Here is a 25818-nt window from a genome sequence, read left to right on the forward strand (position 1 = left end):
TTCATTCTAAAACGAGGTTTTATGTCATAGAATCTCAATTTTCAATGAAACTTAATTGCCATTCTAGTCTGAATTAAAATGTTTACTTAGATGTCCTCATGATTATTCTGTAGGTTCAGAAAAATATTTAGTCCTGCCAAAAAGGTTACCAACACTTATGAATGAAATGTAATTAATTGTCCAATATGTTTATAGATGGTAGGAAATTAGAATAAAACTTTATCAATTTAAATGTAGTGAATATAATATACATCTTCTTAGAATTTTCATTGCCAACTATGTCATTCATCTTATGGCAGAGATCTATGTCAAAAGAAATGACATTTATGTTATGACAATTTGTTTTTATTTTGAAACATATCTTGGAAATTCTTAGAATTTTAGAAAAAATAACTCGCATTTTTTTCAGGCAAATGAAAAAATGTGTCAGAATGTCTACGCATTGAAAAAACAGATCTGAGTCCTCTTTTTCCTTTTTTTCTGAAAGTCCATCAAATTCTTTCCAACTTATAGTATCTTTCTCAAGCACTCTCAGTACAAATGGAATTTTACTTTAAAAATAAGATATCCTTGAAACAGACGTTTATTTACTACTCTACCTACATGTTTCGTTTTCATCACTAGTGAAGGACTAACCAAAAGTACCTGTCAGTGCTAGGAGGATCTTAGTTTCATTCATAAAATGATATCCTCTAACTTATATTTTAAGATTACTTACCACAGAAATCGTTTTTGTTTCTAAATCCATCACTTTAATTTGATGATTATTGGTGTCTGCTACATATAATAACTGACCATTCTCTCCAATACATAATCCTCCTGGTTCGTTAAAAGTTGACTCGGTAAAACTGGAACCAATAACATTACTTGCGTCTCCAGTTCCTGCTAATGTTGTACAGTGTTTTGTTTTTGGATCCACAACTTTAATCTAAAAAGAAAGGAAGAAAATTGGTGTACCTGAAGCTCAATCGCATGTTTGTAGTACGGAAAAGGACAGTATTATAGCTAGAGAATTTGTTTGTCATTAGTATTCTTAAAAAAAAAAATCTCAGAAAAGGAACAGGCATTTCTATATTTTCTTGAAATTATTTATGAAATTTAAAAAATTTAAATGTCCCTTTTGTCACAATGGGACACAACTGAACTGACTTCTCATGAGCATCTAACATTGGCTGAGGATTTGCTACTGATGTTAAACTTAATGATTCCCCAATGTGTCTTAAGTGTATTAAATTTATAGTCACTCATAAAATATTAATATTTCCCACTGATTTTTATTAAAAAATCAAAAATGGAAATAGTAGAATGGTCAGTACAACAGAGACAAATGGAAATGTTGCTTAAAACGAAATTATTTGCTAACAGGCACTGCAACTATTCAACAGCTCAAAAATGTTCATTTGTTAGTCAACATATTAATTTCTCTGCTACTTGCCTTCTCCTTATTTACTGAATTTGTTACTAAGAAGATTTGGTGGGTTGCAATTCAGTTTTGGCTATAGCCATTGGAATCTGTTTATTAGTCCTTTCCTGAGCTCAGCGTACCATCATAACCTCTTTGTAAAGAAAAGACCGAGCAAAGAACAGAAAATGCTTGTATATAATTGTCAAAGACTGTTATTCCTCTCTGCATTTTAGGAGTGGCAGTTGTAGGAGGCTCATAGAATTTTCAGCATTTTAAATACCACGAATAAAAAGTAGGGTATTACATAATTCTGTCAAGACTCACCTTGTGATTGTAAGAGTCTGCCACATAAAGTAAATTCCTTTTTTTGTCCCATGTTACTCCAAGTGGGTGCTGAAGCTTTGCGTTAATTCCTACTCCATCAATATCACCAAAAGCGAATAAATTCTTTTTTTAAAAAAAGAAGAGAAAAGCAGCGTGCATTAAAATTTTTACACTGTCTGTTAGGATGTAAAGTGAAAATTAAGATGGCTGTATATACTACTTGTTAATGGGAAAAGGTCTGATTTCATATAAATAAGGCTGAGCATTTGATTCAGACTTCTCTTGGTACTCAAGATTGTACCCTTCCTTTCTCTCTGAAGCCTTAACAGTTATATATAATCAAGTAGAGTCAGTTTACTTTTCTTAGATGGTTTTGCTACTTGTTTCTTTATATTCACATTTCCTTTGGTTTGACTTCTGCTTTAACTAGTGGGTAAAGCAGAACTCTCTCCGAAATGTTATTAACTGGTCACAATTCAGAAAACTACAAGCTCGGGAAGTGCGTGGGCACACTGTGCCAAGGTGGTTTTTATTACCATGGGATCTCTCTCTCCTCCTACAAGGTGCTTCACTGCTCCATCTTTCAGTGAGACGGTTCTCACTGTGCTGCTCTCACTATCGGCTACAAACAGGCAGCTCCAGGGATCTTCAGAGGCCAGAGAAAGACCTGAAGGTTGGGCGAAACCTGCCTTGTGAGGATATGCATTATTTCGATTCTCTTCATTTCCACTTCCCGCAAACCGAAGGCAGGTTCCTTTTTTTAACTCACTGAAAAAGACAAGTTCATTGGTTAAAGTTGACATTGTTTCATTGTGTCCAATTTAGTTACTAAATGAATGAGTGTAAATAATAAAATCAATGGTGATAAGCATTGTAAAAAAAAAAAAAAATCTGCTGATCTTGGCTTAGTTAAATTTTTTGATTCCTTTTGTGTGAAGACTTTTCCACTTTTTTTTTTGACATATACAAAAATGAAACTATTCTCAATGGCCAGAAAGGAAATCACTGACAAGGTTAGAATTATAAAAACAATGAACATGATGGGATAGATTGTTTTTCCTCCAAACGGTCAGAGACAGGTACAGCTGAATCCCACCTTAAGGCCCTGACCTATTAGCCTCAGGCAATATTAGGTTCTGAAAGGGAATTAAAAAGATTTTCTAGCTCTTGATAGCTTAAAGCTTAAATTTTCATTGAAAATGTTTTGTTTTCTTGTACATATTAGAGACTAGCAAAAGGAATTGAAAGAATCATTTTGAAAGATACCCAGGTAAAGCATTACCTGTTTTAAGAAACTGATAAGGATGATTATGTTGCTTAACTAATCAATTATACAATCAATATCTTATATACATTAAGAAAATTTCTATCATTTATAATGATTATTTGTAACAATTGCTTTTGTAAAGCAAAGAAAGTTTTACACGTTGGTTTCTAAGTTTATGCCAGAGGGACTGTAAGGAAGACACGGTGGTGTCTTGTGTTGAGAAAAGAAAAGCTGACTACAAAGCAAAATAATGAGAGACTATAAATAACTGGGACCAAATATGGCACGACATGCAAAAGTCTAAAACAATCATCAATCACTTAGTGGTTGATATGTTCCCAAGGTTGAAATCAGGTACGGAGCAGAGGATGGAGGTAAAGGGATAAAGAATACATAAAATATGGCCACTTATTTAAGGAATTTATAAAAATAAACAAATAAAAGGTGATTACTACAAGGAGTCTCAACAATTTAAAAAGGAGTTCCCTTAAATAAAAGCACTAGTGTCATTTCTTGCCTGCAAAACCTCCACTCTCCCTGCCTAACTCCTACTCCTCTGTCAGGTCTAGTTTAGTAGCATCTTCCAGGAAGCTTTCCTTAGTATCTCAAACTGGTATCAGGAGTTCCTCTTATTTATGTAAGGCAGTGGTCCCTGAACCTTACTGGCACCAGAGACCAGTGCTCCTATGAGAAGCTAATGCCTGATCATCTGAGATGGAGCTGAGGCAGTGGGTGATGCTCATGCTGGGGAGCAGCTGCAAATAGATGAAGCTTTGCTTGGTTTGCTGGCCGCTCTCCTCCTGCAGTGTGGCCCAGTTCCTAACAGGCCACAGACCGGTACCAGTCTGCGGCCGGGGCGTTGGGGACCCCTGATGTAAGGCTCGCTTTCGATTTAAAGAACTACTGGTGTGATCTCTTTTACACAGCACCTATACTTTCAACTGTTTTGTTTGTTTGCTAATCTGTTCTTCTCCTCTGTAAACCCACTGAGGACAGCAATCATATCTTTTCATTTTATGCTTAATTAGCAAACATATTTCATCCCTATTGCCTAGCATAGTGTCTAGTATATAGTATGTTTAATAAATATTTATTAGATGGATGATTAAATGTTGCAAACATCATATTAAGCAACACATACACATATACACTATTTGAAATATATTTGATATTTTGGATGATATAACTGCTCCATTCTATTGATAAAAGTAAGTGAGATGATAGGCACTTTCTATGGCAATCTGACAGTCTATACTGTCTACTGACATTTATTCATTTATTTATTTCTTACTTGGCTTATTATGTACTGGGTACTATCCTAGGTAGTGGGGACACAAAAATGAATGAGAAAAGGCTCTTTCCTTGAAAAGGCAGTCTAGTAAGCGGAAATAGTTATGTAAACAAATAAGTGCAACCAAAAACAAAGAAAGAGAGAGGGAGAGAGAGGTGGGGAGGGGGACAGAGAAAGAACTTACCAGTGCAGTGATATAACTACATGCGAAGTATAGTGAATCAGAAGAGTGTGGTCAGTTCTACATGGGGTGTTAGGAACAGGAGGGAGAAGCTCTATCGAAAAGAAAATCTCTGTAGAGACACTATTTTTTCATCTTTGTATCCTCAACAGCAGCAACAAAGCTACCAACATTTACTGTACATGCCAGGCAATAGGAGGAGTTCTTCACACATGTTATTAACTCTCAAAACAGGCCTAAGAGGTAGATATAAATAAGGACAATGAGGCTTAGAATGTTCAAGTGGCTTTCCTAAGCTCACGCAGCGAGTGGCAGAGCCAAGATTCAATCTCAGGCCTCACTACAAAACCAGAGCTATTACCTACTCTGCTTTACAGTACTCAAATAACTGAACCAGTGATTGGGGATATCGGAACTACCTGTTAAAAGACCACTACCTACCAAATGTTTCCAGTTCTCTTTCTAGACGCTCTGTGGGATTGCTCTTCCCAGCTTCCTTGAAGTTAGGTGTGGTCATGAGACTTACTTTGGCTGAGGAAATTACGTAGAATTGATGTGTCACTTCTGAGCAGAAGCTTTAAGAGCCATAAGCTACTCGCCACCTCTCTGTCAGGATGACTGGCAAAGATCCAGATGGTGGCTGCTTCACCAGCATGGGTAGCAGAGCAGTACTACTCCCCAGCAAACTTACGTAGGTGAGCAAAAAATAAACCTTAAGATGCTGAGAACCTGGGTTGGCTGTTGTGGGAGTATATAGCCCAGCATATGCTGACAATTCAGTGAGTGGGGCAAGGATGGGGCTTTGGGAAAGGGAATTCTGTGAACTCCGAGGTGTGCAGTTTACCCAGAGAGATGCTGTCACTTACCTTTTCTTTGGGAGTCTACCACAGTCCAGTAGGAGTGCCCATATCTGATGAGTCCCTGCCATGGCTATCCACAGAATGTCATCCCTCTGGACCTCTGAATCTTTATAAAAAACAAACAGTAAATATTATACACATATCTAGATAATACAAAACATACCAATTGTTTGAGAAATTTAAATTAGGTAAAAAGAGCAAGATGTTTATAAATCATCTGCTAGAAGATAAAAACGTTGCAATGTTTTAAACTGTTTTTGAAAATTTTCTTTGTTAAAGGTATACTTCTTTAGACTTATAACTTTATCTGTAAATTCACAGAAATCCAAAGTATTTTTAGTGGCAATATGTCCCTCTGCACCTCTAGGGACAATGTTTTTAAACATTTAATTTCTATTTTATATGATAAAAGAAATGGGTTGATAACATATTTTCCAAAGAAACTTTGGCAGTCAAATATCCAGTACTAACCAGCTACATTATATGCTTTAGTAACAGGTTTTCTGAACAATTTCTCATGGGAAAATCTATCTTTTAATAGTTTAAGACATGTATATTTCTGCGATAGTATTCGATTTTAAACTTAGCTATACATCACTATTGCTATTTTAAAATATACTGTTTAGTTATAAAACTTTTTAAAAAAGATATAGTTGACATACAAAAAAGGTAAGAGTACAATATAGTACAAAACAGCTGTTTATGAAACTTAGTATTTACTAAAATTAAAATGAATAGTTGTAAAATTAATTTATAGCTTATTACAATAAGGCTCTATTTCTCAAATTCTATAGTTTAAATATTTTAATTTTATATGTATTCTGAGGCTACTTTTACATGCAATTGAGGTATTTTAACTAAAAAAAATTTGGTCAGATATATCCTACGCTCTAAGAAATATCTCGCTAAGGCTATTTTATTTGTATTTTCTTTAAAGTAATTGGTATCCAGAAGGAACTTTACTTCCTTAACTTGTATTACTTTCAATTGTCTTTCAATTTAACAACAAAAAAGGTGATGATGATTCTCTATAAACTGTGGTTGCTATGTGCCAAGCACTGTACAGAGATCATCACTTAAATTTTTTCAACGCCCCAGGAGACAGGTAGTGTTATGAGGCCCTTTTTACAGATGAAAAAATTGAGGCTAGAGAGGTCAGGTAACTTGCTAGGATCACATAGCTAGCAAATGAAAAAACTGGAATTTGAACCTAGGCAGTCCAATGGAAAAATCTATTTCACATGTTGCCTCTTTCTCTGTATTCTAAATTGCTCTCCTATGAAATATAAATGAAAGTAGTTTATCTCAATTTAATTTTTCATCGTCAAATATTTTTATAAACACAAACTGTATTAAAAGTGACAGTGACATCCACATATTCTGGAGACTGTCTCTACTTAATCACTTTAAAACTAGATCAAAGCTTTTCACATTTATTTTATTTTGTCCCTTCCAAGTGAGGACAAAGTATGTAGGTAACTGTCCATAAGCCAGAAGAGAGCTCTCCAGAAACCAGTCATGCTGGCACCTTGACCTTGGACTTCTAGCCCTCGGAACTGTGAGAAAATAAATTTCTGTTGTTTAAGCCACCTAGTCTGAGGTACTCTATGGCAGTCCAAGCTGACTAAGATAGTCCCCTGAGAACACAAATGAGACAAGGATAGCTGCTATCAACACTTACATAGCATCACAGGAAGGTCCTAATTTGTATAACAAGTATGAAAAAGAAAAAAGCATAAAGATTAGAAACAGAATTATTTCTAATTATTAGAAGATAACATGCTTTTAAAGCCTCTACTGTAATTATTAGAAGATAACATGCTTTTAAAGCCTCTACCTTGCCAGAGGAGAGCTGTGTTGGCATATGTGTGAATGAAAGACCACATCAGGCCTCCATAAAGAGTCCTCCAAACAGGCCAACTAAGGTCTACTGTATGAAGGCAAAAGCTTCACAGTAATAAAGAGTGAACATCTATTTGGTCTTGGTCTCTGTGCATGTATTTCCTTAAGAAACCCGAGGAATGAGGAAAAGCGTAGATGCACAGGCTGTGTCAAGTCAGGATTCAGGTGTCTGAGGTTCCACGTACCAACTGATGAAGTCGGCAGTGCTTTCCAAACATTAATCTTCGTAATTCTCACAATAAGCCTCTGAAATTTAGTAGTTTCAATTTACTTGAGGAAATTGAGGCATAAATAGTCTAAGTAAGTTGTCCAAAGTCACACAACTACTAAAATGTGAAATTAATTAGAACCCAAGCGGCCTGGCTCCAGAGTCCATGCTCATGACTACCATGCTATACCACCTCTAAAGTTTTTATCCTGCCTGATCATTTCACTGAAGGCTGAAGAGTTTGTTCTTACAAATAAAGTGAGTTTTAAAAAAATAGAAAAAGGTAGTCTGGCATTTATAATGTCTATCAAACTAACAAGTGTTATATTATTTACGCTATTCATCCTGGATTTTGAAATCTAAATCACATAGTTGTATCACTGAGTATAGGTATTAGTTTTATTCCAACAAGAGTGTGGCAATCACGAACATTTCAATTTTAAATTAAGAGTACACTTAATATCACTGACTCTCAACAGTCACAAATTAAAAAAGGACAATGCTAAAAGCTAAAAATGTTTTGGAAGTATTTTAAAAGGCAAAACCCATCATACTCATCAATAAGGATTAGTGGAATAGCTTCAGAAAACAGGAATAAAATAAGCACATGAAACATGATAATGAAAACATTACCTGCAATCCAGCTTTAAAAAATTTTGAGTTATTTTACGTAACTATGATAAAAATAGAACCCACTGACTAGAACCCTCTTAAGAGCATCTGTGAAACCAGCCATTAGTGTAAATAGTTTTTTCTACACAGTCTCTAAACCTCCTATGAAGCAAAGCATTAAGCCACTAGGAAAAAGCAGCAAAGCTGTCACCCGCCCAGAGCACAGGAAAAGACCAATGAGACAACTGGAGAAAGAGTAGAAGAAAAAAATCTCTCTACCTCTGAGAGAAGGACAGGGAATTGTCTTTGGCCAAAGATCCCATAATAACACCAAGCAGAGGTTACCCACTCCTGAGGGAGAAATAGGAAAACTCTTCAAAACCACTCAGAGATACAAGGCAGTTGAGCTGCCAGAGAGAACGCTCATGCACACAGGGCCTTTCAAGAAGGCTCATGCACACAGGGCCTCCCTAATACTGAGGCTGATCAGAATAACAGAGAGCACTTCCCCTTAGCCCCAACACAACCTAGTACAGAATGACAAAATGCAGCAGTTTATCCCCGGGGTAGCTGTAAATGTGAAGAGAGAGAACCACTCTGTGGCTCGCTATGCAGGATGACTGAAAGCTGAGGGAGGAATAGTAATGCTGAGAAAAACCCTCCAGAATCTACGCCCCCAAGCTTAGGCAACACCAGCCCACTGCTAGAGGAATTCAAAAGGTATGGTGAATTAACAGAACTCAAGGGAATAATTAAACCCAGACCCAGCCCAGCTTCTGATTGCACTGACTCAACCTCCCATAAGAACTGCATAAATACTATCAATCTCAGCTTCTAAAGTTCTACACAAGATGACTGGAATTTAATAAAAAATGAGAAGACACAAAGCAAGCAAAAACTAAACAAAAAAACCCAACCCAACCCAACCCAACCCAACCCAACCAAATCAAAACCATTTTCAAGAGACAGGGCAATCAACAGAAACAGACTCAGAGATGACCTGAAGTTTGGAACTATATGACATATACTTTGAAATTATTATGCTTACTACAGTAAGTTAGAGAAAAAGGTGACCAACATACCTAATTAGGTGAGGAATTTCATCAGATAGACGGAATCTATAAGACAGTAAAATGGAAATGCTATAAAAATATCAGATGAAAAATGCCTTCGATATGCTCATCAGCTGATTAGACACAGCTGAGGAAACAATGACTCTATAGATATTATCCACATCAAAACATAAAGAGAAAAAAATGGGTGCAATAAAAAGAATACAATATGTAAGAATTGTTGGATACCACATAAGAGTCTAACATATGAGTAACTGAAATCCCCAAAAGAGGAAAAAGGAGTAGAAAAAATATCTTAAGAGATAATGGTGAGAATTTTTCACAGATAATAATAGACATCAAACCACAGACTCCAGAATCCTAAGCAGGATACTTCTAGACATATCAAACTGCTGAGAGACAAAATCTTGAAGGCAGCCAGAGAAAAATCACACTTTATATACAAAGGAACTAGGAAAAGCGTCAGACCTCTTATTTAAAACTAAGAGCTATAAGAAAATACGATGACCTCTTTAAAATATCAAAGAAAAAAGAAGTTAATTCAGACATATACGGAGTAAAAACATCTTTCAAACATGAAAGCTAAATACTTTTCCAGACTCCCCTCGCCATCTGCCTCCCCCTGCCGAAAAAAGGCCAAGTGAAATCACTGTCAGCAGACATGTGCTACAAGAAATGTTAAAGGAAGTTCTTTAGGCAGAAGCAATACTCCAGAAGGACACTCAGGACTCTTAATAGCCACTTTGGAAAACAGTCTGGCAGTTTCTTCTAAAATTACACACACACTTATCATATGACCCAGCAATTTCATTCTGAGGCATCTGTCCAAGAGAAATAAATATGTATGTCCACATAGAAACCTGTACACATTTATAGAGGCTTTAATCATAACTGCCATAAACCAGACACCTGAAATGTTTATCAACTGATGAATTAATAAGCAAATTGTGTGCAGCCATACAATGAAATACGACTTAGCAATAAAAAAAAGAGCAAACTATTGACACATGCAACAAGGATGAATCTCAAAAGCATTATGCTAAATGAAATAAGCCAGACAGAAAAGCCTATACTGAGGAGCAAGAAAAACATTACTGCCAGTGGCTGAGGTACGTGGTGGGAGTTGCGGGAGGGGGACTGAACGAAAAATTACGAGATAACTTTTTGGGGTGATGGAAATACTCTTTATCTTGATTGTAATAATGGTTATAAGACTGTATGTGTTTGTCAAAATTCATAGAACTTATAACTAATAAGGGTGAATGTTATTTTCTGTAAATAATACCTCATTACCTGACTAAAAAAAAATCTTATAAATACCCAATGTGGTAAGACAGTATAAGAATCATCTCTCAAATTTTAGATGAAAAAAAAAATTACTTTTATTTTAATAAAAACATACTAGTCACATTGTATAAAATTTCTCAAAAAAAAATCTGCATCATCTGATTAATTTAGAGGATCTAAAAAAATATATTTTATATATTTATTTGAAGCACACTAAAAAAGGGGTACTTTGGAAATTCAGTGGCAGAAGATTAATGTTTGCTATGGCATTTTACAGCATATTAATGGAACTCTGAGAAGCATGCTATCTAAACACATAAGTACCAACACTGTAGATTATAAGATCAGCATACTAAATAGCTCGATTTTGATCATTAAAGGTTGTCTAAGAATAGCTAAACCTCCATGTAGAGAAAATACTGATTAAAGGGCCAAAGAAGGTTAATGGGATTCGGGCACATTATCCTTTGTATAAATGATTTAAAATCAGGTAAAGTCTATGTAGAGACTAACAGAGGTTCTTGTCTGGCACAAGTTAAGTCATGCATATTAGAAACATGACAGTTTCTGCTGACCAAATGAATATACTGTAGTAATTATTTTTAGTGCATTATATAGTTCTGACCGTATTTGGCGTGATAATCACAAAATGAAGATGAAACAATCACTTTTGTAAAAATCACTTTAAGCTAATTATTTACGCATTTTATCACTGTAATGGCATAATTAGGTTAAATATTCAGATGCTATTTAAAATGCACCCATATATTTACACATTAAGTGTATGTCTAAAATAATCAGAGGTCTTTCAAGTCCTTTTCCTTAATCTCTTCTTGAAGTATGTTTTATTAACTGGGTCGCTTGGTAGGGTATGTATTTAACTGTGCATTTGTCTTTGTTATTTTTCATTCTCTTTACCTAATCTATTTTGCTTTTAATAAGATTTAGTTTTTAATTAAATATGCATATGAATGAATGTTATAAAGTTTAATAACTAAACATCCATACGCACACCACCTAGCTCGAGAGGAAAACATTTCAGAACCTAGTGCATCCTTCTGTGACCAGATTCCCCTCCTCCTCTTGCCAGAAGCATTTAATCTAAAAATTCGTTTTTCATTTTTCTTCTCTTATATTTATTTTACTATGTGTGGATGGATTTCTCAGTATATTAGCCTTGCTTGCTACTGAACTTTCTATAAAAGAAATCATATTGTAGGTCTCTTCAACAACTTGCTTTTTTTACTCAACCGACTCCTGATACTTGTCCATGCTGCTAGGTGTAGCCATGCTTCACTATTTACCTCGAAGAACAACCTAATGTATGAAGATACAACACCTAATCTATTTTTCATGTTTTCCTCCTGATAATTCCATCCACTCTCAAATTGCTAACTACGGTAGAATTTCAGAAACATTCTATAAAATTCTTAAAGCATTAAAAAACTTTAGTGTTTACAAGAACAATTTTCCTCAGCCACAATCCCCTTCAAGTTGCGTTTAAACCCATATTTGTTTAAACCAGTTTTACTATTATGTAATTTAAATATATCTGAGCCAATTTAATATAAATGCAAAAAGGAAGCTGTTTCTATGAAAATAAAGTTGAATACTCTGGAAAGACTCAATAAAGGCAAGTAGCTAAGTCAAATTGTTGTTAAATTAGGTGTGGTCCTACATCAAAATCTTGGCTAAAAATTGTACACTTATATTTCTCAAATTAAAACAAAGCATTTTTAGTTTTATGATTCCCATAGTTAACAGATTTTTTTTTCTAATCGAACAATTATCATAATCACTTCAGTAAAGGATTCTACTGTATTTACTTAATTCTACTTTTATTATATAAAACATTAAAGTAGCTTATAAAGAAATAAACCTTGATTAGATAAACACATTTAAAATAAGAAAATGTAAGCAAGAGGTAAATAGGGAAGAAAAGAGAGATACAGCCATACTAATACTAAAAATTGAATGTCATGTTTCCATTGTCCTTTGCTAAAGATAAATTTGTCTCTAAGTTCCCTAGCAGTCCATAGAACAAGGCAAACACAGTTATGATAGTCAAATTTTCCAGGAGCTTAAAAACAAACTTGATACTTAAGAAAAAGTGTAACTACCTATAATACAGAGAGGTTATTTTTAAGGTAATAACTGAAACTACCAGCAAATACTATAGTAAAAACAGGAACAAGTCCCATAGGGCTATGTTTTGATGAAATACATAATACGAAACACATACACAAACATCAATATAAATGAATGTGATGCTTATGTGTCGATATATTTTTAATGAATGGCATGTTGCCAAAATATAGTTTAGTAAAAACAACTGTAAGGAGAGCAAATATTCAATGATCCAATTTCCACATACTCTGACAATATACATTAATCCAGGATTAGATTAGATTTTAGAATAATTTAAAGTGATGGCTCTTAAAATGTTTTTGGGTAACATACCACTTTGAACTCTGAAGAGAATCTGACCAATCCCCCAAATTTTAAATAGAAGGTATGGGAAGTTTAAGTACCTCATGAAACCTAACCATGAACGCCTTGGGTATATAACCTATGGCTAAAAACTCTCGGGTTAGTGTAGTCATTGTGATTATAGGTCCTTCATACAGTGCTTGAAAATCATTCTCTCTTAGTATTTTGAAAGGTACTGAGCTTAAGTGCATTCAAGATTACTCCTTTTGCAAGGACCTGAAGTGAAGCTATTTTAAGCTGTAAGTGCAGAGCCACATGCTTATAATGATCTGTTGAGCTAAGTAAGGCAGGACTTCCTTTACTTAAAACTGAGTTTAATGACACAAGCCGCAAATAGCACATCACTCCAACTGGAAGCTGAGGGAGTACTGGTCAATAGAGACAAGGTTTTCTTGGAAAGTGATTTAGATACATTATAGATATGAGACAAAAAAAAACCCTAGAAATTCCATGCCATAAAGTATGGTTGAAAAACTTTTAGCCTAGAAAAATATTTAAGCACTCTCTGGTCGTTAAATAAATTCAACTTAGTAAAGAACATCCTGTTAATGAACAATGTAAATTCTGATGTATATAACAGACTGAATTATTGGTTTCAACTCTTCACTCCTCTGTAGTAATATCATACATCCACATCCTTGCCATGGACTTTTTGTAGGCAAAGTGCCTACCTCTGCCCCATAACTTTGAGCTTAGTTATGTAACCTGCTTTAATAATAGGTAAGCAGATATGACATGAACAAAGGCTTAAAAGATGTGTGACTGGACTTAGTCTCTTGTGCTTCTGCCTTTTGCCAAAAGAATATGCCTCAGATGCTGCTGGTCCAAGGAGGATGAGAAACAAATGGAGATCTGCACCTTAGAAGCACCTGGAACCAAGTCAAGCCTCAGCCTTGACCAGGTGACCCTAACCCCATATGTGACCAATAAACAAAGGTTTAGGTTATATGAATTTGGGGATGATTTCTTATGAAGCATTATTGTGGCAATTACTGACAGTAAAAAGAGGCTTTAAGTTGCAAAATCTAAAAATTGATGACTGAACTCTATATGGACTATTACCTATAAAACATTGGGGGCTCACATAGTAAAGGCAGATATATTTTTTTCCTCTAGGGAGGGTAAGAGCATCTCAAGGCAACAATTCTCATCCACTTTGACTATTTTACTAATATGTTTCAGATTACTTTTCCATCTGTAAGATTTATGTTGAAATAGCTCAGTGGTGCACCAAAGGCAGAGAGGCAGGAGTGGTAGGTAGATCCTAGTGGGAATGAGTATTTTTAACTCTGAAATTATTTAGAATTGCCGATGCACGGTGATAAAAAGATTGAGCTGTAGTGGTTTTACTACTATTGCTAAATTCTCTACATAAAATATATTCCCTTCTTGACTGCACCTGGGATGTACTGCTCCCTCTACCCTTCCCAACTCCTTCCCCACTATGAGCTACTAAAACAACTCATGATTATTAGGACACAGAATTCCAAACATGAAAATCTCAAAAATAATTTATACAAAATAACTAAGTTATATATATTAAGTACAGGTAGTACCAGAAGTTCATTCATTTTATGAATAATAAAAACTTTATAAAAAGTGAATCATAATAAAAAATTTAAGGTCTTTGAATTATAAGCAAATTGGAATAGAAAATTATTTCTAATGTAAAGCCATTCAACTAAACTGGTGCTTATTCGAGCTATAAAAATATTAAGACCATAAAAACCTTTCAGCCCCAAATTCATTTTTCATTGTATTCTATTAACTTACTTTATTCATTACTCTGGTTTTAGACATGTAAATAACCATCTCAGTATCACTGAGGGCCAATGAAAAATAAGAGAACTTATGCTCCTGGATTATCTTATAGTCAATTCATATAAATAATAAAGATTGTAAAGAAAAAGTAAATCGTATGCATTATCAATATCTACATAATTCAGTAGGGTAAACTTTTTTTTTAATTGCTCAAAAGAAGCTACCATGTTTCAGTACAAGTCTAAATATAAAAAAAAAGCAGCTGTCTTTTATTTCTTTTTCAAATTAGAATAAAAAGAACATTGTTAAATGGTACAGTTTATGAATAATCTTCTGAAGTTCTGAAACTATAATTCTTCCAATTTGAGAATATTCAGAAATATATTAATGAAAGCTGCAGCTAAAATAAAATTCTTTAATATTAGAGTAACATATACTCTATCTTGTATATAAAATATAATGTGTAATATTATAAATTATAACATATTCTATCTTGTATGTATTACTGTTTTTACACAACTAACAAATCCCAAGCCACAGGTATAAAAGAATAAAAGAACTAGCAATAAAATTAATCCAAATGAATGTCCCCAGAATAATTTTTTAATCTTACACTAAGCAGAATTTATTTGTATTTAATATTAAAAGTTTACAAACCTGATGTTCCAATAACTACATCCCACGGGGAACTAATGGGCTGCTGCTCTCCTTTAGCTCCACCTTCTTTATCTGAGCCTTGAATTCCAATGCCAGCTATGGTGCTCACCATCTCAGCTTCTAGGTCAATCTACAGAAATTAATACACGTTTTAATACAATGCATGTTCCTTTTTTTAAATTTTGGTACATGAAAATTTTCAATAGAACTATAGAAAACATCTGTAACATCAATATTCTTCGTTTTAAAAACAAAGCTTAAAAAAAAGGCTAACCAAATATAGGGCGACCTTGTTATTCAAAAGCACAAAATTCAGTACTTTTCATTTCTTCACCCATCCATTCCCCCAATTTCCACTTATATCCCTCTCTGATGCCTCTATCAGAACTGGTGTTGACTGCATTTTAACTATAAAATACTTTAAAATGAAAACTGAAATTTTAAAGCAAAATATAGAAAAAAACCAAGTGTTCCTTAAAATTAAATATCCGTATTTCAGTTTTGCTTGGCTAGTAATTGACACATATAGAGCTTAACATATGCTAGGCACTGATCCAAGAATCATCTATCCATCCATCCTCATAATAACCCTATGAATGTGATTTCATAATTTTAGAGGAAACTGGGGCAGATTATTATGTAACTTTCCCAAAATTCCACAGCTAATAAGTCCAGGATCTGGGATCTGAAGCCAGGCAGTTCTAGCTCTACTACACTGTATTGCCTCTAGTGCATAAACTGAAAAACTAATGCATTCTACTGAAAAAAAGATGCTCTCATTTCTTCTGAGACTCTCCCCCAACATTTTACCATAAAACTTTTCAGACAGAACAGTTCAAAAGATTTTGCAGCAAACATTCATATATCCACCACCTGCTATCAACATTTCGCTTACTTGCTTTATCACATATTTTATCCAGCTATCAATCTCTCAATCCATTTATATTTTTGATGCATTTCAAAGTAAATCATAAACATCAGTACACTGTCCCTAAATATTTCGTTATCATTACCTAGAGTTCTATATTTTTTCAGTTTTTTCCTTTTTTGAGGCAAAACTTACAATAAAATGCATAAACTTTAAGTTTATCATTTGATGAATTCTCATAAATGCAAAAACCTGTGTAGCCCCAACTTACATAAAGATATGTTACTTTCACTCCAGAAAGTTCCCTCATGCCTCTTTCCAGCCATTCCTGCCCCCCAGAGACAAACAGTACTTCATATAAATAGAATCATGCAGTACTGGCTTTTTTGTGTGAGGCTTCTTTCATTTCACATACTTCTGAGATTTATTCATGTCTCAGTGGCTTGTTCCTTTTTATTGCTGAGCAGTATTCCATCATAAGAATATACCATGGTTCATATATATCTTCCACTGATGGATACCTGAATTATATACTTGAAATGGGTGAATTTAATGCTATGTAAAATATATCACAATAAAGTTGTTAAAAAAAGAAGTACACAAAATACTGCATGTTTTACAAGGTCATATACAAATAAAAAGATATGAATTAAATGTGTCAAAATGGCTGGCTAAGGTGTGTTTATACAGGGGAAATGGGAATGCGGTTGGAGAGGAATTTATAAACTAAGTAGTAAATTATTCTAAATGTGAGACGTCTGCACGGAATGATGATGTCTGTGACCTATGAATGTAGGATTATGATCAAATAATCCTGCAAATGATCTGCAAATGAGGACTTAAAATATTTTTAAAAAGAGGAAAAGATGATAATTCCACCTCATTTCCTATTTTTGCAGACACTAAGTCATATAACAGAAAAAAAACTCCAGGTAACCTAAATTTGTGATTATGCTACTTAAAAAGTATTTGAAATGCAGTCAATACTCCAAAATCCATTATGTTCTAAAGCAAGAGACATTGCGTACAATTAAAAAAGGAAGAGTACTTCCTGAATGTTGCAGGTTAAATTTAATACCCTGTTAGATATGTAGGATGCTATGATAAATTATAGAAGCAGACAACCCCAAAAAGATGATAAATAAATACTGATCTGAAGGTCTTAGTAACAACAGAAAAACCACTTTCCCCCAAAGTACATACCATAAACTCATTAGTCCTATAAAAAGTTCTGCCTAAAAAGGGATCCTTGATCAAAGCTTAGAGAATTGCCCATACAGCCCCCACCAATATATTTGCATATTAAAGTCTCTAAAAGGAAAGTCTCTAATAGAGACTTTCAAAAAATAAATCTAATTTATAAATCCACAAAATCTTTTTCATGTAATACTTTTCCCTATTAAGAGAAATATACACTTTAGACAATGCTTCATTAAAAAGATGTTATTTGCTCAGAAACTCATTTAACAAATCTCTACTGAACACCTAATGTGGGCCAGACTTTCTCCTAAGTGCTTAGGATTTCAGCAGTAAAGAAATTTTGTACCCTCATGGAGATTTACATTATACGTTCTAGATATGGTTTTTTCCTATTATATATATTAGGTGATAATACAGTTAAATAAATGAGCATAAATGTCAATAGAGAGAGAGAGAAAGAGAGAGAGAAGTATCTGAAACACTATATAGGCAGGATGGGTTATATAAACTTAATTATTTTCTAAAAAGAAGGCAACTTAAAGCCACTGGATTACAACCTCTGGGGAGCTGGAATATATATCAGGAGATTTTTTTTTTTTTTTTTTACCTTTTATAATGACATAAAACAAAAGCTAAGACTAGTTGGCTGATAAGTATTTCCAGGCAAAGCAAAAGAGCTGAAAAGCAGCAGGCAGTGGTGTTTGATTTTTTTCCTAGGTCTCAGAAAATTTAACTGAAAAAGGACAAAATGTGAATTTGTAAATAGCAGTTAGGAAAATACCTCAAAATGAGGAGCTTTGGGTGATCAGGCGCATGACTTTGAAATACAGAACAAAAAAAAGGACTTGATTGATGAGTTTGTCTTCTCTGACAACTACAGGCTGATGTACAGAAAAACAAATACCTAAGAATAAAACTAAAACATGTATTTCTGAAAACAGCTGAATAAGGATGATCTGAGGTATTTAGGCATTATCCTCTCACTTTAAATATTCGATGTAGCAAGTAAATATCAGTTTTTCTGATTAGAAGTATTAAAACTTTATTTAAATGGGAAATTACCTTTCTTATAAGGTGGTTTTCAGTATCTGCCACATATATGATATTATTCATTATGGCTACACCCTGTGGAGAATTAAAAGTTGACTCTGAAAATATTCCATCTTTTCTTCCAGGGTTGGGTCCTAAAAGACAAGACAGCCATAAGACAAAATTTTTCCACTGAAAAAGTTATCTCAAAATCAAACCCCAAAAATAAAATTTGTATTTAGAGCTGGATTTTAAAATAAATAACATGGTGTTTCTACCTTCACTCTAAAATGTTTTCGAAGACACCTGTTTTTCTCAAGAGTAGCAAGCTTCGCTAATGACAGGACTTATTGGATAATGGCTACTAGTGCACTTCAGCATAGGAACATGCATCAGAAAATACTTTTAAAAGCATCTTAATTACCTATTACCTTGACTAGAAAGAAATATAATTTTAATCTTTTAGCATCTAGATGAGTAATATTTAACAATTTTGGAAGATATGCCCATGTGATAAAACCACTGACCCTTGAACAACATGGGTTTGAACTGCATGGGTCCACTTACACGTGGATTTTTTCTTCTTAACTTAAAGGTCTAATTTGCTTTATTGAATGATTCATGAATTGGGCAGCATCCCATTTAGTAAAGGAGCTTCCGACGTGGATTTTTTTCAATAAATATTGTAAATGTATTTTATGATTTTTAACATTTTTTTTCTAGCTTACTTTATTGTAATACAGTATATAACACATGATATGCAAAATAAGTGTTAATCGACTGTTTATATTATAAGTAAGGCTTCTGGTCAACACTACGCTATTAGCAGTTAAGTTTTTGGGTAGTCGAAAGTTCTATGTGGATTTTCAACTGCACAATGAAAATTATTAACCCTCTCCTTGGAGAAAAATACTCATACTCATAAAATGTCATAATTTCAAGGAGTTTCTAGATTCTGAAGGTGATTCAAGCATTTCTTAATAGTCCATGAACCCTAAGTTAAGAATCCTTCTTATTTACTGTTTCACTTTGCCATGAAGTTCTATAATATCTAATAAATGCTTTGAAACAAAGAATGATTCTAGTTTAATGGACTATGTCTCCATTTTTGTAATGTGGAGTTTCAAGAGAGTACACAGCATAATGAAATATTATTTCTGTGACCCGAAGACAAGCCATTTAAAGCCTCTAATTCAGCATTTCCAAAGTAAACAATGCTTTGCAGAATTCCACTGTCCACAAGATATTAGTAAGAGGGGTAGTACAGTGTGGTGATAGGAACATAAACTCAAGAGCCCAACAGACTTAGAATAAATCCCAGCTCTACATTTCCGAGGTGATGATCTGCTCAAGTTCTTTGTGTCTCAGTTTGTCTCCTCTAAAATGGAACTAATAATATATCTAACTCATAGCATGGTGAGGACTAAATAAATTAATACAGGTAAAGTACTTAGAATAATGCCAGGCATACATTATTACTATTACTACTATTATTAATAGTATTGTTGGAGTTCCTGGGGGGTGGGGAGAAGGGAGAGCACTGTGGTCACTTCAGATTCGAAGAGACTGCGTACTATCACACTCTCTTGGATATTCATGAGGTACATTAGCAGATTAAAAGATATGAGAAGTACAGTAAGAATTCTTTTTTACAAGTTGCAGAATAACTATTAATTTATCACAAGATTACAGTGTTCCCAGAAACATGTTTGGGAAAGCTAGCCTGTTGCTAGTTTCTCTGTTTAACAAAAAAGCATATTCACTTATACTATTTTGAAAATTATAGAATCTATTAAAAACTCTGTTCACCATTTAAATTCAACCTCCTACAATAGATACTTTTTGAGTAAGAATTCTCCTAACTGCCTGTTATAAACCAAAATACTAAGCTGCTAAAACAAAATAAACATAAAACACACACATACTCTGACAAAAACAACAAATAAACAAAATTCAAAAGCTAAAGGAGTAATATCATGGCGTACTAAGAATAGTACCAGGGCTTAGGAATATGATTACTTTATTTGCATTAGGAATGCAGGTATCCCTACTCCATGTACTGATACTGCATGTGTTATTAAAGCAGGACTGCAGAGATGAATTATTAAAAATAAATTATTAAAAATTAATAAGGTTTTATTAATTGTGTAGCTATAAATAAGAGCCCTTTTTACATCTAAGACCAGGGAAATATGGAACAAAATGATCTATGCTTAAACAATATTTATATTTTGCTTCAAAGGGAAATGATTCAGAAGTACGCTTTTACTCTTATGGAAAGAGAGAAAACTAAAATTATGTACAAATCCGAGTTTACTTATTTTGTAATCTAAGTCTCAAGTTCCTAGGGTATTGTACTGGTCTTAAAAAAGATATTGGCTATATTTTGATGGAAACTGAAATAGTGTACTTCCATTTACAAAGTCCCAAATCCACAACTTATACAGAGTAGGTCCTCAAATTAAGTTGGTTTGCTCAGTGTTGTTTTGTTATAAAGTTGATGACATGCCATAGGAACTGAATTCTTAATATCAAATCACCTACGGTAAAATTTGTTTCGTTATATACACTGTTTCATTTGAAGCTGCAGAACCTATCCACAATGTTAAGTGAGGACTTACTGTAATACTTTTATAAGACACAGTATCTGTGGCAGTTTCTTGGGTGGTGGCGGGGAGAGAGGATATACAAATATACTTAAAAATCCTAACAAGATTTCCTTTTGACTTGAATGGGGTTTGTGGTATTTTTGTTTGTTTTCTGAGAGAGTGAGAAGACATCCGTCCATTAATTAGTAACATAATTTCATGAAGTTAAAAGTCAAGGTATATTGCCCTTCTATAATTAGTTCTTATTTATAAATTTCAATTTTAATATATTTCCTTGAACTTTATTACTATAAAATAAATACATTACATATCATAATAAAAAACTTTACCTCCAATGCTGTACTGAATTTGTCCATTCTTCCAGATGACCAAAATTCTATGATGTCCAGTGTCCGCTATTACCAATCTCTTAGAAACATGGTCTACTGTTACTTTGCCAGGAAATAGCAATGGTGAAGGTGGCAAAGAATCTTTATAGAGTTTTATTCCAATTTTATTATCTCTGATCTGTCCCCTGTCTTTGTAATACTTTAAAGCTATTGAAGTATACAAAAATAATTTATCTTTGTGTCCCTCTCCAATCAAAGAAAACAACATGTTTCCACGGGGTCCAAATATGACCAGAGTTGGCCAGCAGGAAACTTCCAGCTCTTGCCAAAGGCTGGCATCTGCATCATTAACCACAGGGTGGGTGATGTTGTAGCGGAGAACAGCACTCTTAATGTTATCCAGGACTTTCTCGTTTGGAAACTTAGCCGAGTGAACACCGACAATCAAAAGACCATCTAAATGAAAAAAATAACAACTTAAATATTATGAAGTATTAAGGTCTGAATATCGCACCATCCACATATTAGGTGTTGTTGGGTCATTAATAAATATAAACTGCCCAGAGATTAAAAAAAGAAAAAGGCAAAACTAGTGTCTTCCACTGCATTTAAACACAAGCATAAAAAAATTAACATTTACATCTCATGACAATCTTGATAGTTACATAAAACCACATATGAAAATCATGTGGCTATTTCGAGATTAAAATCCTTTGTGTCCTTGATCTAGACAAGCTTTAAAAATACACTATTTTTATACGATGTTGAAATTTTGTTAACTTTTCCCCACTTGTATGCCCCACTGAAATTCAGCGACTATGGCTGCCTTTTGTTATTTAACATCTTAAATATTTCTGACCTAACTACAATACAGATTAACAAAACAATATAAGCAAGATGTTTCCATAATATAAGGTCTTTATTTAAAATTCCTATGATATAATTTTTCTAACACATATTATAGATAGCAGAACTACCAAAAACTAAAAATGACATATTTCTCTTAACTTACTCAATATGATATGCCACAGAAACAGTATAGGGGAAAAGAAGTATTAGGCCAAATTAAGAGAAAAAACTCAATATTGACTATCAGGATAGTGGAGGTAATAATGGCTATGTAAATTAGAATCTCCCAACACACCCACCAAAAACTATACAAAACCAGTATGAAGAAGAAATAAAACGACACGAATTGGGAGGTGTAACTCCCTGACAGCCCATCCTTCCTTTTATAACTATTAACTCCAAATCAAAACACATACACGGAGAAAAATAAACAAAAGCAGGTAAACTTAGAAATCTGGAAAAGCAAACCACATGAGGTGAGTTTCCAGTTTTATTCTGTTTCTCCTTTCATGGCTTTGCACTGAGGCTAGGCCTCAGTTGGAGCAATAAAGGTGGCTAAAACTCCAATAGAAACCCCACTACCTTTCTGGCCCAAGGAACCAGGAAAACTGGGGAGAATGGAAGAAACCGTGACAGGAAGAAATCCAGAGAAAGTGATTCCCCACTTCTGAGTATGATTACTCACACATCTCGGCTTAACTCCTAAACTACATATGCACGAGACAGCCCCCAAAAGGTATAGCAAATGCCCAGAGAACTAAGAATTGAATTACTGGGCTGACGGAAGGAGAGACAGAGCTGAAGAAAGATGAGAAAAACTTACAAATAGGGATGAATATCTACTAAAACAAACTTATCAATATTCCCCATAAGATTATAACAGAACCCAGAGTCTGCTATCAATGACCAAGATACAATCCAAAATTTCCTGACACTCAAAGAACAAGGTAATGTGACCTACTGTCAAGGCAAAAAAACAACTGACAGATACCAAAATGAAGCAGCATGTTTGAATTAGAAGAAGACTTTAAAGGAGTTGTGATAACTATACTCTATAAGGTAAAGAAAAACACACTTGAAATGAATGAAAGATAAGAAATATAAACAGAGAAATAGGAAGTATAAAAAAAGAACTAAATGAAAATTTTAGAACTGAAAAATAGCATAAGTGGAATAAATTCACTAGATGAGCTCACTGGTAAAAAGGAGATTACAAAGAAAAAAGTTAATGAACATAAAGAGAGCTCAGCAAAATTTATCCAATCTGAATAAAATAGATATTAAAAAAAAAAAAGAACGGAACCTTAGGGTCTCGTGGAACTTTCAAAAGACCCAATATACATGCAATTGGAATCCAGAAGAAAAGAAAGAGAGTGAGTTTGAGAAAAATATTTGAATGATGCCAAAACTTCCAAAATTTGATTAAAAATATAAATTTACAGAATTCAAGATTAGCACACCAAAAATATGATAAATTGAAAAAAAGTTATATCAAGACACATAAAAACTGCTCAAAACCGCACACACAACCCCCGTCCCCCAAACATCTAGAAAGCGGCTACAGAAAAAGACCGTGATTAGTGGTTGCTTGGAGACTGAGGAGAGGGTGGTGGGTAGGAGTGGGAAGAAATGTACACTTAAAAAATATGTGCAGTTCACTGTGTGTTAATTATTCCACAACAAAGTTTTTCAAAAAAAATAGCAAGGGCTATGAAGTCAGACTTCCTGTATTACTTTGGGCAAGTTACTTAACCTCTCTATGCGTTGATTTTCTTATTAGTAAAATGGGGAAAATAATAGGAACTGCCTCATAGGTCAGTTCTGAGGATTAAAACAATCTGTATAAGGCATTTAGCATAGCACTTAGTACAGTGTAAAAACTGTTAATATTTTAAAGTTACAAGCACAAAGATAACCAATAAAAAAATGACAGAGTGATGTTAGCATACTTCCTTTTTTCTCTCTTTTAAATTACAACCAGTAGGACATCCAAAGCCCAACCTAGAATCCTCTGCATAGTACACTAGGATGCCTGAGAGATCCACACATCTGCACATGTGAAGGTTGGTGGACTGGGCCTCATGGGGGCTGCAGAGCCAGGGTAATAGCATTGCTGGAGCCGGCAGCGGGAGGCACCAGAAGCCGAGGTGGAGTCTGCATCTAGAGGCTCCAGGAACCCCAATAGTGCCTGAGAACTAGTCAATCTCTTCTCCTCTGACAGTGACCTCAGCCCTCCCAGCAACAAGGGCTGCACCAAAGACTTTAGAGTTCATGGCAGTGGTACGGGCATCGCTTTCTAAGGCTCTAAGAACAGTGGCATCACCCATGGCTGGAGGATCCAGGTGCCATGGAGGCACTTGCCATTGGAGACCAGAGGCTCCAGGAACCACAGCAGTGTCCAAGACCCAGGCAGCCCCCACATAGTGGAGGCAACTTCACTTGAGCAACCCCAGCAGCAAGGGCTGCACCCAGGACCCCAGTGCCCGTGACAGTGGCAGTGGTGACATGAGGCTCCGAGAACCTCTGCAGCTCCCATAAGCCAGATAAGACCCCACCTCTGACAGCAGCGGTGACTGCAACTGTGACTTCGGCCTTCCCAGCAGCCAGAACTGCACTCAAGACCCTGGTGCCCAGAGCAGTTGGGGTGATGCCTATGGCCTAAGGTTCCAGGAACTGCTGTGGAGCACCCAAGACCCCAGTGCCCAGGGCAGTGGAGAGCCACCTGTGACTTAAGTCTCCAAGAATCTCCAACCACATGCACCAGGAATAGCAGAGGTACTGGTGAAGCAGCAACATGGACAGCAGCAAGGCAAGTGATCTCAGAGGCATAAGCAGTGACAAGGGGACCAGTGACACCACTGGCAAAGGCAGTAGAGAGTAGAAAACACTAGTTCTAAAATATAACTAGATGCAACACAGAAAGATATTCACTACTTCCAATATACCAGGAACAAGTCATCAAGTACTATGAAGTAATATAGTATCACACACACAAAAAAATTACAATTCTCCAGAAAGTAAAATTAAAGGCATGGAAGACTGCAATCTGACAGAACTGAAAATAGCTGTCATGAAGAAACTCAATAAGCTACAAGAAAATTCAGAATGACGGTTCAATAAATTCAGGAATAAAATTAATGAATAGAAGGAGTACTTTACCAAAGAGACTAAAAAGGAACCAAATTCTGAAGGAGAATAACTCAGTGAGGAGAAGAATGCATTAGAAAGCACTGGAAATAGAGTAGAACACATGGAAAAGAGGACTAGCAAGCTCAAAATAGAAATCTAGAAATGATTCAGGTGGAAGGAGAGACATAACATGAAAAAGACAAAAATGAAGAAATTCTACAAGAATTGACTCCATTAGAAAAGGCAACATAAGGATAATGGGTATCTCGAAGAAGGGGAAAAGAGAGTTGGGTGCTTGTTCAAATAACGGCTGAGAATATCCCCAAACAGGGAACAAACTAGGTATCCAAATCCGCAAACTAACAGAACACCTACTTATCAACACAAAAAGACCTTCTCCAAGGCATATTACATTAAAACTGTCTAAAGTCAATGATAAAGAAAGATTTTAAAAGCAAGCAGGGGGGCAAAAAAGAGAGTAACCTGC

General features: G+C 34.8%; 1 protein-coding gene across 1 annotated transcript in view; it reads right to left on the reverse strand.

Annotated features, from left to right (window-relative positions):
* NHLRC2 (NHL repeat containing 2) overlaps positions 1-25818 on the reverse strand; it is a 56567-nt gene that overhangs the window by 10934 nt on the left and 19815 nt on the right. The window contains exons 3-9 of the mRNA XM_006920846.3: positions 21354-21809; positions 18449-18570; positions 15319-15448; positions 5335-5434; positions 2266-2497; positions 1730-1852; positions 719-928 (exon numbers count right to left, since the gene is read on the reverse strand). Of these exons, the coding sequence (XP_006920908.1) occupies positions 719-928; positions 1730-1852; positions 2266-2497; positions 5335-5434; positions 15319-15448; positions 18449-18570; positions 21354-21809 (1373 nt within the window). The remainder of the gene's footprint in view (positions 1-718; positions 929-1729; positions 1853-2265; positions 2498-5334; positions 5435-15318; positions 15449-18448; positions 18571-21353; positions 21810-25818) is intronic.

The sequence above is a fragment of the Pteropus alecto genome, unplaced genomic scaffold (genome assembly GCF_000325575.1).
Source record: "Pteropus alecto unplaced genomic scaffold, ASM32557v1 scaffold177, whole genome shotgun sequence".
NCBI lineage: Eukaryota > Metazoa > Chordata > Mammalia > Chiroptera > Pteropodidae > Pteropus > Pteropus alecto.